General features: G+C 38.8%; 1 protein-coding gene across 1 annotated transcript in view; it reads left to right on the forward strand.

Annotated features, from left to right (window-relative positions):
* The window catches only part of Kif6 (kinesin family member 6), a 417,840-nt gene that overhangs the window by 240,593 nt on the left and 164,270 nt on the right, over positions 1-12,977 (forward strand). Inside the window, exons 12-13 of the mRNA XM_077801497.1 lie at positions 578-716; positions 3,292-3,507. Of these exons, the coding sequence (XP_077657623.1) occupies positions 578-716; positions 3,292-3,507 (355 nt within the window). The remainder of the gene's footprint in view (positions 1-577; positions 717-3,291; positions 3,508-12,977) is intronic.

Genomic DNA, 12,977 nt, shown 5'->3' on the forward strand with positions numbered 1-12,977 from the left:
GAATCTCTACACAGAATAGTTCTGTGTTCCAAAAACCAATTTTAAAATAATATCAAGTGAATTGTGTATTGTATTTTTTATTTATCCTTATAATTCACTTTCCTCTGCCTTGGGTTTTACCTTTCCTGATGAGGAGATGGGGTTATCGTTACATGTTCCTTCTACCGTAGTTGTAGTAGTTGTATTTTTTCATACCTCTGTAAGATAGCGAACCTGTCTGTGAGTCTGCTGTGGGCCAGGATTGGGAAGGCAATGTTGAAGAGTCATGGAGAAGACAGATAAGGGCTATAAAAGTATGAACTGAGCGCTATTGTGTTACGTAGAAAGGGAAGAGAGTCCAAGAGGAGATAATGTTTGAGGAAGAATTTCCCAATTTAGGAAAGGAGAGATAAAGATGGGGGAGAAGGGAATGTGGAAGGCAGGTGGGTTGGGGGACAAGCGTGTGAGAAAAGCGACTGTGAATTCAAGGAGTCAGGACAAGGCATGCTTATGTTCAGGGAATTGTTAAAGGGAAAAGAGCCAAACAAGAAAATTTGGAATGGCGGTATAGGGGCAAAACTGTTCTTTCAACTTACAGAAACTATTGAATGACAAGAAGATCCTCGGGAACAGTACAGTCTCCTCTGAAATCAAAGAGCCAGACTGCCAAGAACCAGTGAGAGAGGAAGAATATAAAAAGCTACGAGACCTTCTAAAGCAGAGGGATAATGAAATCAGTATCCTTCCTGAGGCCATGAAACTCAGGGGCGTGGGAACAGGTGACTCCCCACTGCCACATCACTCAGGGGCCCACCCTTCCTCCCAATCACCTTGTCCCTTTCCACAGAGAAGTAAAACGTCCCTTTAGCAAACACAGTGCCATCACTAGTGAAAAAGAGTAGCTACAAAAGAAAACATTTGACCTCACTTTTAGCCTGATATAGTTTCTCTACAGAGAACATTTCAGTTTATAGAAAAGCATGAGCTTTTTTATGCCATCTCTTCACATTAGATTTGTGAAAATATGATTTTTGACTACTCTGTGGTGCTCTTTCTGGTTCAGTCCTGAGCCAATAAGTTAGCTGGTTATCTTTAGCTAGCTGACCGGACACCAGGCTGACCACAGCCTTACCATGGCCCAGAGTTTGTGGCTGGTATGTGGGTGAAACTCAAATCATGGCGAAGAAATGATAAATGGTATTTAGCTTATGAAGAGCAGAGATTGATTTAAATGTAACCTTTTATTTAAAAGGAGATCTACTACTTTGGGTTCTACTTACAAATGTTTCCAAATTTGGAAGTGGGAATAGATGAGTGTTCAAGACAGAATTCTTATTGGCTCCAGGAGGCAGCATATCTGGGGTCCTGAGAGTGGTGGCGGTCCCTGGGACATGAGCTTCTCCTAGTTGCAGACTAGGTGGTTACTTCTAAAGAGCCCCTGGTGGCAAGTTAGACCTCAGGACTCCCTGAGATTTCTTCAGTATTCCTTCTTGTTTTATCTTTCAAGCTTCTTATAAAAGACTTGACATTTTCATGACATCTGCAGCATTTAAACACACACAGGCAATAATTTTGGTCAGTTCATTATAAGCAGATATTTTTTGCTCATTTTTAAAATTTTCTAAAGATACTTTAGCTTCAGCTATTGTGAAAAATGCATAAAAGTAATCTATGTAAAGAAAATCCAGAAATAAAGAGGTAAAAACAAACCAAATACAAAGTAAGTCTGCTGCCTGATTAACTTCAGTCTTTAATTTTAGTTGAGCATTAGCAGACCCCATATGTCAGATTCAAGTAAGTTTTAGCTGCTTTATTATTCAGCCAGAAACAGTAGGTTCAACTGTGAATTACACCCCCACATGAGCCCTTGTCTGTGAGTGCTGTCCACAAATGTTGTCACCCTTGCATTCCTTTCCCTCTCTCTTACCCCATCCATCTCCAGGGATGGTCTCAGCCTGGACCTCACTCCTGGCCTCAGCCCCAGTCTGAGCTCTGCTTCTTTTCCTGGCCCTGATCCTAGTCCAGGATCTTCTCTCCTAAATACTCCTACCAACTTCTTAATCCGCTTCATGACTTATGAATGTCTGTGCCTATAGGAGGGATGAAATGAGATATGACAAAGAGGGAACAGGCCAGGCTTGTTCATATACATTTATTTTTAAAAGAGAATGAGAGAGAAAGAGAGACATACATCATCTCCCTTCTTCACTGTGGTGAATCTGGGTACCACTATTCACATGGGGCTACACTAGATTCTTTACTGAATAATTCAGAGTTTCCGCCATCTGAGTCTCATATTCAAAATGATGGTGTGTATGCTGTCAGAGTGGACAGAATACTGATCTTGAATCCATACTTGGATTGAAATCCTAGCTCTTCTTTTATTAGCTGTATGACTACTTGATGAAGCTGTTTCCTATCCTTCAGGAGCAGGAGCGTAAGACCTGCCCTGTCAATCTCACTGTGCTGAGCAAAACCAGAATGTGCCCAGGCATTCTAGAGCATCCCACAATGGAAGCTGTGCTGAGGTAAACAGTAAGTAAAATCAGAAGAAGGAAAAACAACAGCTAAGATTTAATCATCTCAAAACTTACGTTCATCAAAGGCTGAAAACCAATAAAGGCTCTTGATGCATCACAGTTACCCAGTCGGGTTTGGAGGATGTTTTCTTATCTGTCTTTGTAGACCCAGAAGGCTCAGCTTGTGACAGGTGTGAGAAAGACACTATTTCCCATGGGAGTAGGTGGGGGTAGATTATACTGGAGATCAACAAAAGATAGTAGTGCTGTCAAAGTGACCACCAACAACATGAATGTCCATAGTGGGAGTTACAAGGTTCCATTTCAGTGACATCATCCGTTTGAACAAACCCCAGACACACCTTCACAAAGTATAAAACAAGGTGGTACTGAATCACAGCTCAGCCAAAGAGGGGAATCTTCCCAGATAAAAGACCTAAATACTCACAGATATATGCACAGCTTCGCTGCCTAGTGTAAGTCAAGTATTCACTTTACTTTTTATTAACTCTTTCATAAAAAAATCTAAGACATCTGGTTTAAACTAAGAACATTTTGAAAAACATTGAGTTTGCTAATTTTTCACCTCGTAGTGTCATGGTAGAAGACTAATAGCCTCCTTATTGTCCACAACTGTGTAGTAGGAATTTGGAAAGTTAAAATCTTCCTTTAGTCAGTCTTTACCGTATGTTCAGGAGCAAGTGGTTTGGGGACTATTAACTGCATTTGGATCATTTGTATTTTGATCATTATAATCTAGGATGAGTCATTTATTCCTTAAGTCAAATTTCAGATATTTTAGTCAACATGTTAAAAAAGGAAAAGAAGAAAACTCAGGATGCTCTCCACTGCTCTAGTGTGGACAGAGGTGAAATCCGACTCATCCAGAGCTCACCCTTCCCACCTGGAAACCCAGAAGGTCAGAGGACATCACTGTTCTCAGCCCCGACACAGTCCCAGGATTGCAGCATGCTCAGGAATAGATCCAGTTTGCTCCACAAAAAATCAGGTCAGTTGATTAAATGTCTAGTGTTTTTCATAGCCTCTACTGGGTTTCAGTGTAGTTGTAAATGTGCAAGGACGAAGACACTAACAATGTATTTTTCTAACAAATCTCTTTTTTATTGATTTTTTTTAAAAAATAAATGACAGTGGAATGCATTATAATTCTTATTAAACATATATAGCAAAATTTTTCATATTTCTGGTTGTATATAAAATATGTTGACACCAATTCGTGTCTTCACACATGTACTTTGGATAATGATGTCTATCAAATTCCACCATCCTTGCTAATCCCCTGCCCCTACCCTTAATCTCTTAAATACTAGTTTCCCAAATTAATTTCCCCAAATCTCTTAAATACTAGTTTCCCAAATTAATGACTGAACTGAGAAAAACAAAGTATGAATTTTCATAGCATTCAAAGGTAGAATTGGAAAGGTCCAGAGTAGAAAAGTGAACTTTAGAGACAGGAAAGAAAAACCTTCCTCTGCCCTTAAGAAGGAACAAGGAAGATCAAATGTCACATTAATAACAAGATGATGTCTTGTTTATTACTAAATCCAAATGAGCTATCTACAGCAAAACAATTTTAAAGTAAAAAAAATTAAAGTATTTAAAGTTTTATCACAACCTTAAAGAGCAATAAGTTAGCAAAATGATTGGACCAACTCAGAAGCATCTTCCCCTTTTTTAGCTTTTGGTACTGCTAGTACAGAACCTTCCAGAAGCCCAGGCCTGTTTGTGTATGTTTCCCCTTGTTAGACCAGCATGGCATGATGTATTCATGTGACTGGTGCCTTGTCCAGGATATAGAGGAATCAGAAGTGTGGTGTGTACTGGGGAAAATGGTGAAATTTTCCCTTTTTGGCAACATGTTAACATTTTCTGTGCAAACATTTGTTGGAATGTACTACCTGATATGTGTGGCTTCCTCAAGTATCTAGCCTGGGAACCACCAGAGTGTGGGGTTCATTAAGAAGCATGTGCTTTAATTAATAAAGACAACTTGGAGAAGTGTGGAGATATATTTTGTGATATCATATTCCTGTAGCTCTTAATTCCAAATCTCCCTGCATTGAATAGTTCTTCAACAACACAGTACAATGAATTCAAATCCAGGAAAACAAAGATACCATTTATCATGATGGCAGCAGAAATGAAAATCACTGATTCCTTTCTGTGACTGTTTTCTATTCAGCTTTGCTCTATTTATTATAGATAGCAGCTGGGTGGGGAAAAGGGGGAGCCGTCTGCATTGGTGAACTCTTAGCCATCCATTTACTCATTCCTCTTTAATTCAACATATTATCGAGCACATACTTTGTCCTAGGCACAATGTTAATTATTATTACAGCCAAAGCTTACATAGGCCTTATATACCAGGTACTATGTTAAATCCTCTGCTTGAATTATTTACCCACATATTACAGATGAGAACATACATAGACAAACACAAGCTCTGACCTCAGAGTGAGGACACAGGAAGAGTCACTGACACAGGAAGAGTCACTCAACAATTGATTACAGAATTACATTTCTGTATTAGCAGGGAGCACATGCCAGGGACCTTACCTGCAGTAAAGACTAGAAAGATCCAAAAGGGGAGTGAGGGTAAATGTGTGAGTGGAAGGAATCTTGGAAGGAAAAGGAATCAGTTGCATGAACAGCTTTGGAACATTTTAGGAATCCAAAAAGCCAGCTACGGTTGGCATCTGAGGGATGATCGAAAGCCGGGGGGGGGGGGGGGGGGGGGCAAATTGATTGACATGTGCTGAGCAGATCGACACTAAGACCACATGACCATAAGGGACCATTGTAGTAGTTTAGGCCAAAGGATAGGGATGGTGAGAGAGGTGAGGTAGCAGAAGCATTTAGGAAGTCGAGTGGACAGAGCTTTGTTGCTTACAGGATGTGGAGGGTGAGGGTGAGGATTGGCCCCCAGGTTGCACAGTAGCTGATGAGACTTGTCACAGCGGTAAGGAATAGTGAGTGCCTCCCGTGGTTCTATGACAGTCAACATTGTTGGCCATTGAGAACATGGCATGGGCACCTCTGCTGTGGGAACCCAGAAAAAATAGGACCCCAAAATGTGATGCTCTGCCATGCTGCATACTTTGAACTGAAGGCCATCAGAAGGGCCTCAGAAGCAAACTCTCTATCCAAACTTCTCCTAATTGTCTTTCTCCTACTCTTTTTTTTCTCTCCTAATACAGGCCACAAAAACTAGAACCCCTCTCCCCTAAAGCCAGCCACAAAATCTAGAAATACTATCTCCCCACCCTGCACCTTTTTTGGCCATAAAGAAATTCTCTGACCTACCCTCTTGGATAGTGTATCATAAGACCCTCATTCCAGAAGGTCCTGCCCTGTCCTGGGAGGAAGAAATGACACACAGAAGAGTCCAAGGAGAAGCCAAACAGATAGGCTTTGCTGAATTTCCCCCATTCATTTTATTGCATTAGATCATCACATTTTCCCAATCACTTTTCTGAATGGTGTCATTAAACCTAAGCATAAAAATAGAGTTTTCCCCCAGGTCTTTGGTTCCATTCTGAAGGCTGCCATATTATATAACATTTGATTAAATAAGTCTGCTTTGCTTTTCTCTTGTTGATTAGTCTTTTGTCACAGGGGTGTTCCTGATGATGAGTAAGGAAAGGTATCGCGGACCTTCTTGCCCCTGCTCTGCTGAAATTAAAGGTCATGGTCAGTACCCCATGGCTCATGATGGAAGGAACTCTTGTTTCCTGGCCTTTTCGAAACACATACTCCATTGTGCCTGTGCAGAAATGGCCTCAGACATCTCTGCCCAGCCCTTGTTGTGAGCCAGACCTTTTTGATTTCGATTTCTTTTCATCCACACCATCCCTTTCTCCTAATTCTTCTCCCCACAGCATCTCATAATCCTTTCCCTTCCTTATAATTACAGTCAATTGTTTTCAGGAAATCTTTTCTTCCCTGGATACTGCTATTGAGACAGACTATAGTTTTATTTGGAGAATAAATAAAATTTACTTAAATAAAAAGTTGCTGAAAAAATAATGGAAATTGTTTGTAAAGTCCAAGTACAAATGATGTAAAAGTTTTGGAGCAGAGCCTTATATTTGAAAGGTTTTTGAGTTGTTGTAACCCTCATTGGGTACAGTTCTAGCAATAACTTTAAATAGGAGTAGGCTCACAAATGGACTGATAATGATCTAACCATTTGGGGAAGGGATTGATGGGAGATTGACTACTTTTTTGGCAAAACTACAAATGGAATGAAAACTGTTGCCGATGAATTGATGCTGCAGAGCAACAAGTTGTGGAATCGCTTCTTACCCTATTAAGATTCTAGGAGCTGATTTTATTTTATTTGTTTATTTATTTTATTATTGCAATGTTTTATATATGAGAAGCTCACGTGAACTAAAGCAAATACAAGAAAATTAATAAGCCTAGTGTTCTGAAAGTTTTTGTCTTAGGTAGGTGTTGTCGGTTTCTATGATTGGTCCCTGGGGCTGTTTCTTATGCAGAGAGCATGTAAATCTCACCGTCTCTCAAATTGTTGTGAAACTATCTCCCCCTCCACCGCCCTCCCCTTCTTCCATTCACCTCCACTTGATGCTGAAAATAAGTCCTTTCTAATCAGAAAATGAAACTGAATTTAGGGTTCACTAGAGAGCCCTGTAGGTTGAGTCATTGTCCTGCAGCCTGCCAAGGCGCAGCAAGGTCAGGGGCTTTGGGGCCTTTGGCTGTTGTTTTGAAGGTTCAATGTCTGTGTTGGTTTCATTGAAATAAAGAGGAGGATTGTTCAGCTCCACAGTTTGAGAAGAATCATATTGTTCTGTTTAAAATAAGTCAAGTTTTAAGGTTAGGTTGGTTTGGGTTTTTTTGTGTGTTTTATTTTCTGTTTTAGATCTCTGATTGTGTTCCAAATAGTCACCAGGAACCAGTCGGTATTCCAAAGGCCCCACCACTCAGCACATCCTTTAGCTGCTTGAGAAGCTAACAGAACCCACTCACCACGGTTGATGTTGCTGTCATTTTAAAGATGGGGGTGGAACTCAGTGGGAGAGCACTTGCCTAGCATGCATGAGACTCTGGGTTCCAGCCCTAGACCATGAAAAGAAAAATCAAGTACATTAACTGCAAAAACATACCCTTGAGGCTCCAGACCCTATTCTCTTGTTCTGTGAGATTCTTTGAATTCCCACTCTGTGCATGGAAGGTCCAGGGTATGCTGTGGGCTGTACCAAGGTGAACTGAGAGGGAACTCACAGTTAAATAGTGGAGGCTGGCTTTGTACCCAAACAGCAGAGAATAAAATAAGTTGCTTTAAGCAGAAGCTAGAAGAAATATTTTGGGAATTCAAAGGAAAATGGAAGAAATTTATTTTATTTTAATTCTTTTGTATTTTATTGATGCGTTATGATTGTACACAATAGTGGGATCTGTTCTTTATTCTGATGTGCACACTATACAACTATATCATTTGACCAATATCATTCCCCAGATTTCTCCTGTACCTTCCCTCTTCCCTCACTAGGTCCTTTTCCTCTTCTCTACTGATCTCCCTTTGATTTCCTTGAGTTCCCCCCACCTTTCTCTTCTTTTTCTTCTTTAGCTTCCACATGTGACAGAAAACAAAATCCTTGCTTTTCTGAGTTTGGTTTATTCAGTTAACATAAAATTGTCAAGTTCCATCCATTTTCATACAGATTTCTTCATTATGCTGAATAAAACTCCACATTTTCTTTATTCATTTACACATTGATGGACACCTAGACTAGTTCCATAGTTTGACTATTGTGAATTGTACTACTCCAAACTTGGGGATCTCGATTGTATGGTGACTTTAATCCTTTAGAGTGAATACTGAGGAGTGCTACAGCTGGATCATATATATGGTGGTTCCATTCCTAGTCTTGCAGAATCTCCTCATCCATTTCCATAGGAGTTGTACTAACTTACAGTCCCACCAGCAGTATCAAAGTGTTCCTTCTTCTCTGCATCTTCTCCAGCATTTATTAATGTTTATATTCTTGATGGCTGCCATTCTGACTGGAGTGAGATGAAATCTTAATGTAGTTTTTATTTTCATTTCCCTAATCCCCTAATTCCCTAATTGCTAATGATGATGAACATTTTCCATGTATTTGTTGGCCCTTTGTAGTTCTTCTTTTGAGAAGTATCTGTTTATGCATTTATTAATTGGGTTATGTGACTTTTTGGTGTTAAGTTTTTTGGGGTTCTTTATATAATCTGGATATTAGATATATATGTTCTGGACATATTAATCTGGAGGAGCTAGCAAAGGTTTTCTCCCATTCTGTGGGTTCTCTTCATATTCTTATTTCCTTGCTGTGCAGAAGTTTTTAATTTGATGCCATCCCATTTATTAGTTCTTGGTTTATTATTTCCTGAGCTTTAGAAGTCCTATTGAGAAAGTCATTGTCTTTGCCAATATGTTGGAGTGTTGGTGCTACGTTTTCTTCTAGGCGTTGCATAGTTTCTGGTTTGATTCCTAGGACCTTAATCCATTTGGAATTGACTTTTGTGCAGTGTAGAGAGAGGATCTGGTCTTACTCTTCTCCATATGGATAACCAGTTGTCCTAGCACCATTTGTTTAAAAGGCTGTCATTTCTCTAACAGGGTTTTTGGCACCTTTGTCAAGGATCAGGTGACTGTATCTGTGTTTGTCTCTGCTTTCTATTCTGTCTCATTGGTCTATGTGTCTGTTTTTATGCTAGGACCATGCGGTTTTTGTTACTATGGCTCTTTAGGATAATTTGAAGTCAGGTACTGTGATGCCTGCAGCATTGCTTTTTTTGGCTTAGACTTGCCTTAGCTATTCTGGGCCTTTTATTCTTCCAAATGAGTTTTATGACTGTTTTTTCTAACTCTGTGAAGAATGTCATTGGTATTTTGATGGAGACTACATTGAATTTGTATATTGCTTTTGGCAATGTGGCCATTTTAACTATTAATTCTGCCTATTGATGAACACAAGAGGTCTTTCTATCCTCTAAGGTCTTCTTCAATTTATTTCTTCAGATTTACTCTCAGGTATCTCTTTTTAGGCTATTGTGAATAGGATAGTTTCCCTGATTTCTTTCTCAGCAGATTCATTACTGGTGTTAATTTTTGTACATTGACTCTCTAACCTGCTACATTGCTGAGTTTGGCTGGTTCTAGTAGTCTTCAGGTGCAGCATCTTGGCTCGTCTAAGTATAGGATCATGTCATCTGAAAACAATAATTGACTTCTTCCTTTTCTGTTTTTATCCCTTTTATTTCAAGAAGGGAAGAACTTTAATCAGCAGTTCGGGAAAAGTGTGGCCCAGCAGGTGACATGGAAGTTCAGGCTCCAAGGACTGGTAGAATTCAGGCATTCAAATGTGAAATATTCCATAATACTTAAGTCTTTTTTTTTTTAGCTCTTTGTTGTCTGAGAACAAAACTTTCTTTTTTTTTTTATTGGTTGTTCAAAATACAGACACAACATATCGGAATCAACCAACTTTTAGTTTTATCAATTTTTTCAATGGTTTTTTTTTGTTTTAATTTCATTGATTTCCACTCTGATTTTAATTATTTCTTGCCTTCTGCTACATTTGCTGTTGTTTTGCTCTTCCTTTTCTAGGGCTTTGAGATGAAGTGTGAGCTCATTTATTTGTTGGTTTTTCCTTTTTTTGAGGAATGAACTCCAGGCAATGAATTTCCCTCTTAAAACTGCTTTCATTGTGTCCCATAGATTCCGATATGTTGTGTCTGTATTTTCATTTATCTCTAAGAATTTTTTGATTTCCTCCTTTATGTCTTCTGTAACCCATTGATCATTCAGTAACATGTTGTTCATTTTCCATGTGATGTAGGATTTTTCCTTCCTTCTTTTATCATTGATTTCCAGTTTCATTCCATTATGATCAGATAAAATGCATGGTATTATCTCCACCCCTTTATATTTACTGAGGGTTGCCCTATGGCATAATATATGGTCTATTTTTGAGAAGGATCCATGTGCTGCTGAGAAAAAAGTATATCTACTTGATAATGGTTGATATATTCTATATATGTCAGTTAAGTCTAGGTTATTGATAGTGATATTGAGTTCTATAGTTTCTTTATTCAACTTTTGTTTGGAGGATCTGTCCAATGGTGAGAGAGGTGTGTTGAAGTCACCCATAATTATTATGTTGTGGTCTATTTGATTCTTAAACTTGAGGAGAATTTGTTTTATGAACGTCGAGGCACCATTATTTGGTGCATAAATATTGATAATTGTTATGTCTTGTTGGTGAATGGTTCCTTTTAACAGTATATAATGTCCTTCCTTATCCCTTTTGATTAACTTAGTCTTGAAGTCGATTTTATTTGATATGAGGATGGCCACTACTGCTTGCTTACGAGGACCGTGTGCGTGGTATTTTTTTTCCCAACCTTTCACCTTCAGCCTGTGTATGTCTTTTCCAATCAGATGTGTCTCCTGGAGGCAGCATATTGTTGGGTTTGTTTTTTTAATCCATATTACCAGCCTATGTCGCTTTATTGGAGAGTTTAAGCCATTAACGTTTAGAGTTACTATTGATATATGGTTTGTACTGCCAGCCATGATTGATTATTTATCTTTTTTTTTAATTTAGTTTGTTTCTCCATGATTAGCTTTCCCCCCGCCCTGTCTTTACTGAGACACTTCCCACTGATGGTTTTGGTTATTTTTTTCATTTCTTCCTCGTGTAGTGATTTGCTCAAGATGCTTTGCAATGCTGGTTTTCTGGCTGCAAATTCTTTTAACTTTTGTTTATCATGAAAGATTTTTATTTTGTCGTCATACCTGAAGCTTAATTTTGCTGGATACAAAATTCTTGGTTGGCATCCATTGTCTTTCAGTGTTTGAAATATGTTGTTCCAGGATCTTCTCGCTTTCAGTGTCTGTGATGGAAAATCCATTGTTAACCTTATTGGTTTACCCCTGAATATAATCTGCCTCCTTTCTCTTGTAGCTTTTAATATTTCCTCTTTGTTCTGTATATTGGTTATCTTCATAACAATGTGTCTTGGCGTTGGTCTACTGTGATTTTGTATGCTAGGTGTCCTGTATGCATCTACAATTTGTATATCCGTTTCCTTTTTTATTTCTGGAAAGTTTTCTATAATTATTTCATTCAGCAGGTTGCTCATTCCCTTGGTTTGAAACTCTATACCTTCCTCTATCCCAATGACTCTTAAGTTTGTTTTTTTTAATGTTATCCCATATCTCTTGGATGTTTTTCTCGTGATTTTTTACCAGCCTTTCTGAGTTGGCTAGACTCTTTTCAAGATGATATATTTTGTCTTCATTATCTGACGTTCTGGCTTCTACTTGCTCCACTCTGTTAGTGATACTCTCATTTGAGTTTTTAATTTGGTTTATTGTTTCCTTCATTTCTAGAATTATTGTTTGATTTTTTTATAATCTCTATCTCCTGATAAAGATGCTTAATTTCTTCTTTTATCTGTTTATGTAATTCATTTTTAATGTGTTCTTTCACTGTTTGAATTTGCTATCTCATATCCTCTTTAAGGTTCCATTCCATCTGTCTAAGGTATTCCTTGAGTTCTTTATTTGACCATTTTTTTGATGTCTCTAGGTCCTCCTGAATAATTAGGCTGTCCTGCATTGTTTGTACTCCTTTTCTTCCTTGCTTTTTCATGCTGCTCATGTTACTTCTTGTTCTGTTTGACTGCTGAGTTACTGTTTACTCCTATAAATTTATTTGATGCTTGGAAGGAAAGGTATTAGAAGAGAAGGGAAGAAGTCACTGTCGCCGCTGGTTTCAATGAAGTTATCTCCTCCGCTGCAGTCTGGTGACGTCAGTTCTCTGCCATGGTGGTATCCCATGCAAATGGCGACAGTTCGTTCCCTTTACCCGGTGACCAATGCAACGGGTGGGTCCTGACTGGCTCTCCCAAGCCCCGTTTCAAACCTGTGGCCACTGCCTATGAAGGCTCGGTTGGTATTAACCTCCACAGGTTCAGAAGGTCCGACCAGTTGTTTCAGTGAGATCATTTAGTGCTGAGTCACAGCAGTTTGTCTGCAAGAAGCAGGCGAACTGGAGCTTGAATGCAGCCGATCTGGGCTCGGTGTGTGTTCTGAGAGGCCCAGACTGTTCGTCCCAGATCCACGTCAGCTCAGCATTGCCTAGTGATCCTGAGCAAACAGCATTTAGAGTGTTTACAACTCCCTATGCCCGAGCAGCTGAAGATACTTAAGTCTTAAACAATAATGTGAGCACTTGTATGTCTTCTTTCAAAAAAATGTCTGTTCAGATTTCTTGCCCATTTTTTTATCCATGTGTTTTCTTTTTGTAGATTTAAATTCTTTATAAATTTTAGATATTAATCCTTTATCAGAAGTATTGTTTGAAAATGTTTCCTCACCATCCATAGATTGTCCCTTTACTTTTATTATTTCCTTCATTGTGCAAAAGTTTTTTATTTTGATATAAACCC

The sequence above is a fragment of the Urocitellus parryii genome, chromosome 8 (genome assembly GCF_045843805.1).
Source record: "Urocitellus parryii isolate mUroPar1 chromosome 8, mUroPar1.hap1, whole genome shotgun sequence".
Lineage (NCBI taxonomy): Eukaryota > Metazoa > Chordata > Mammalia > Rodentia > Sciuridae > Urocitellus > Urocitellus parryii.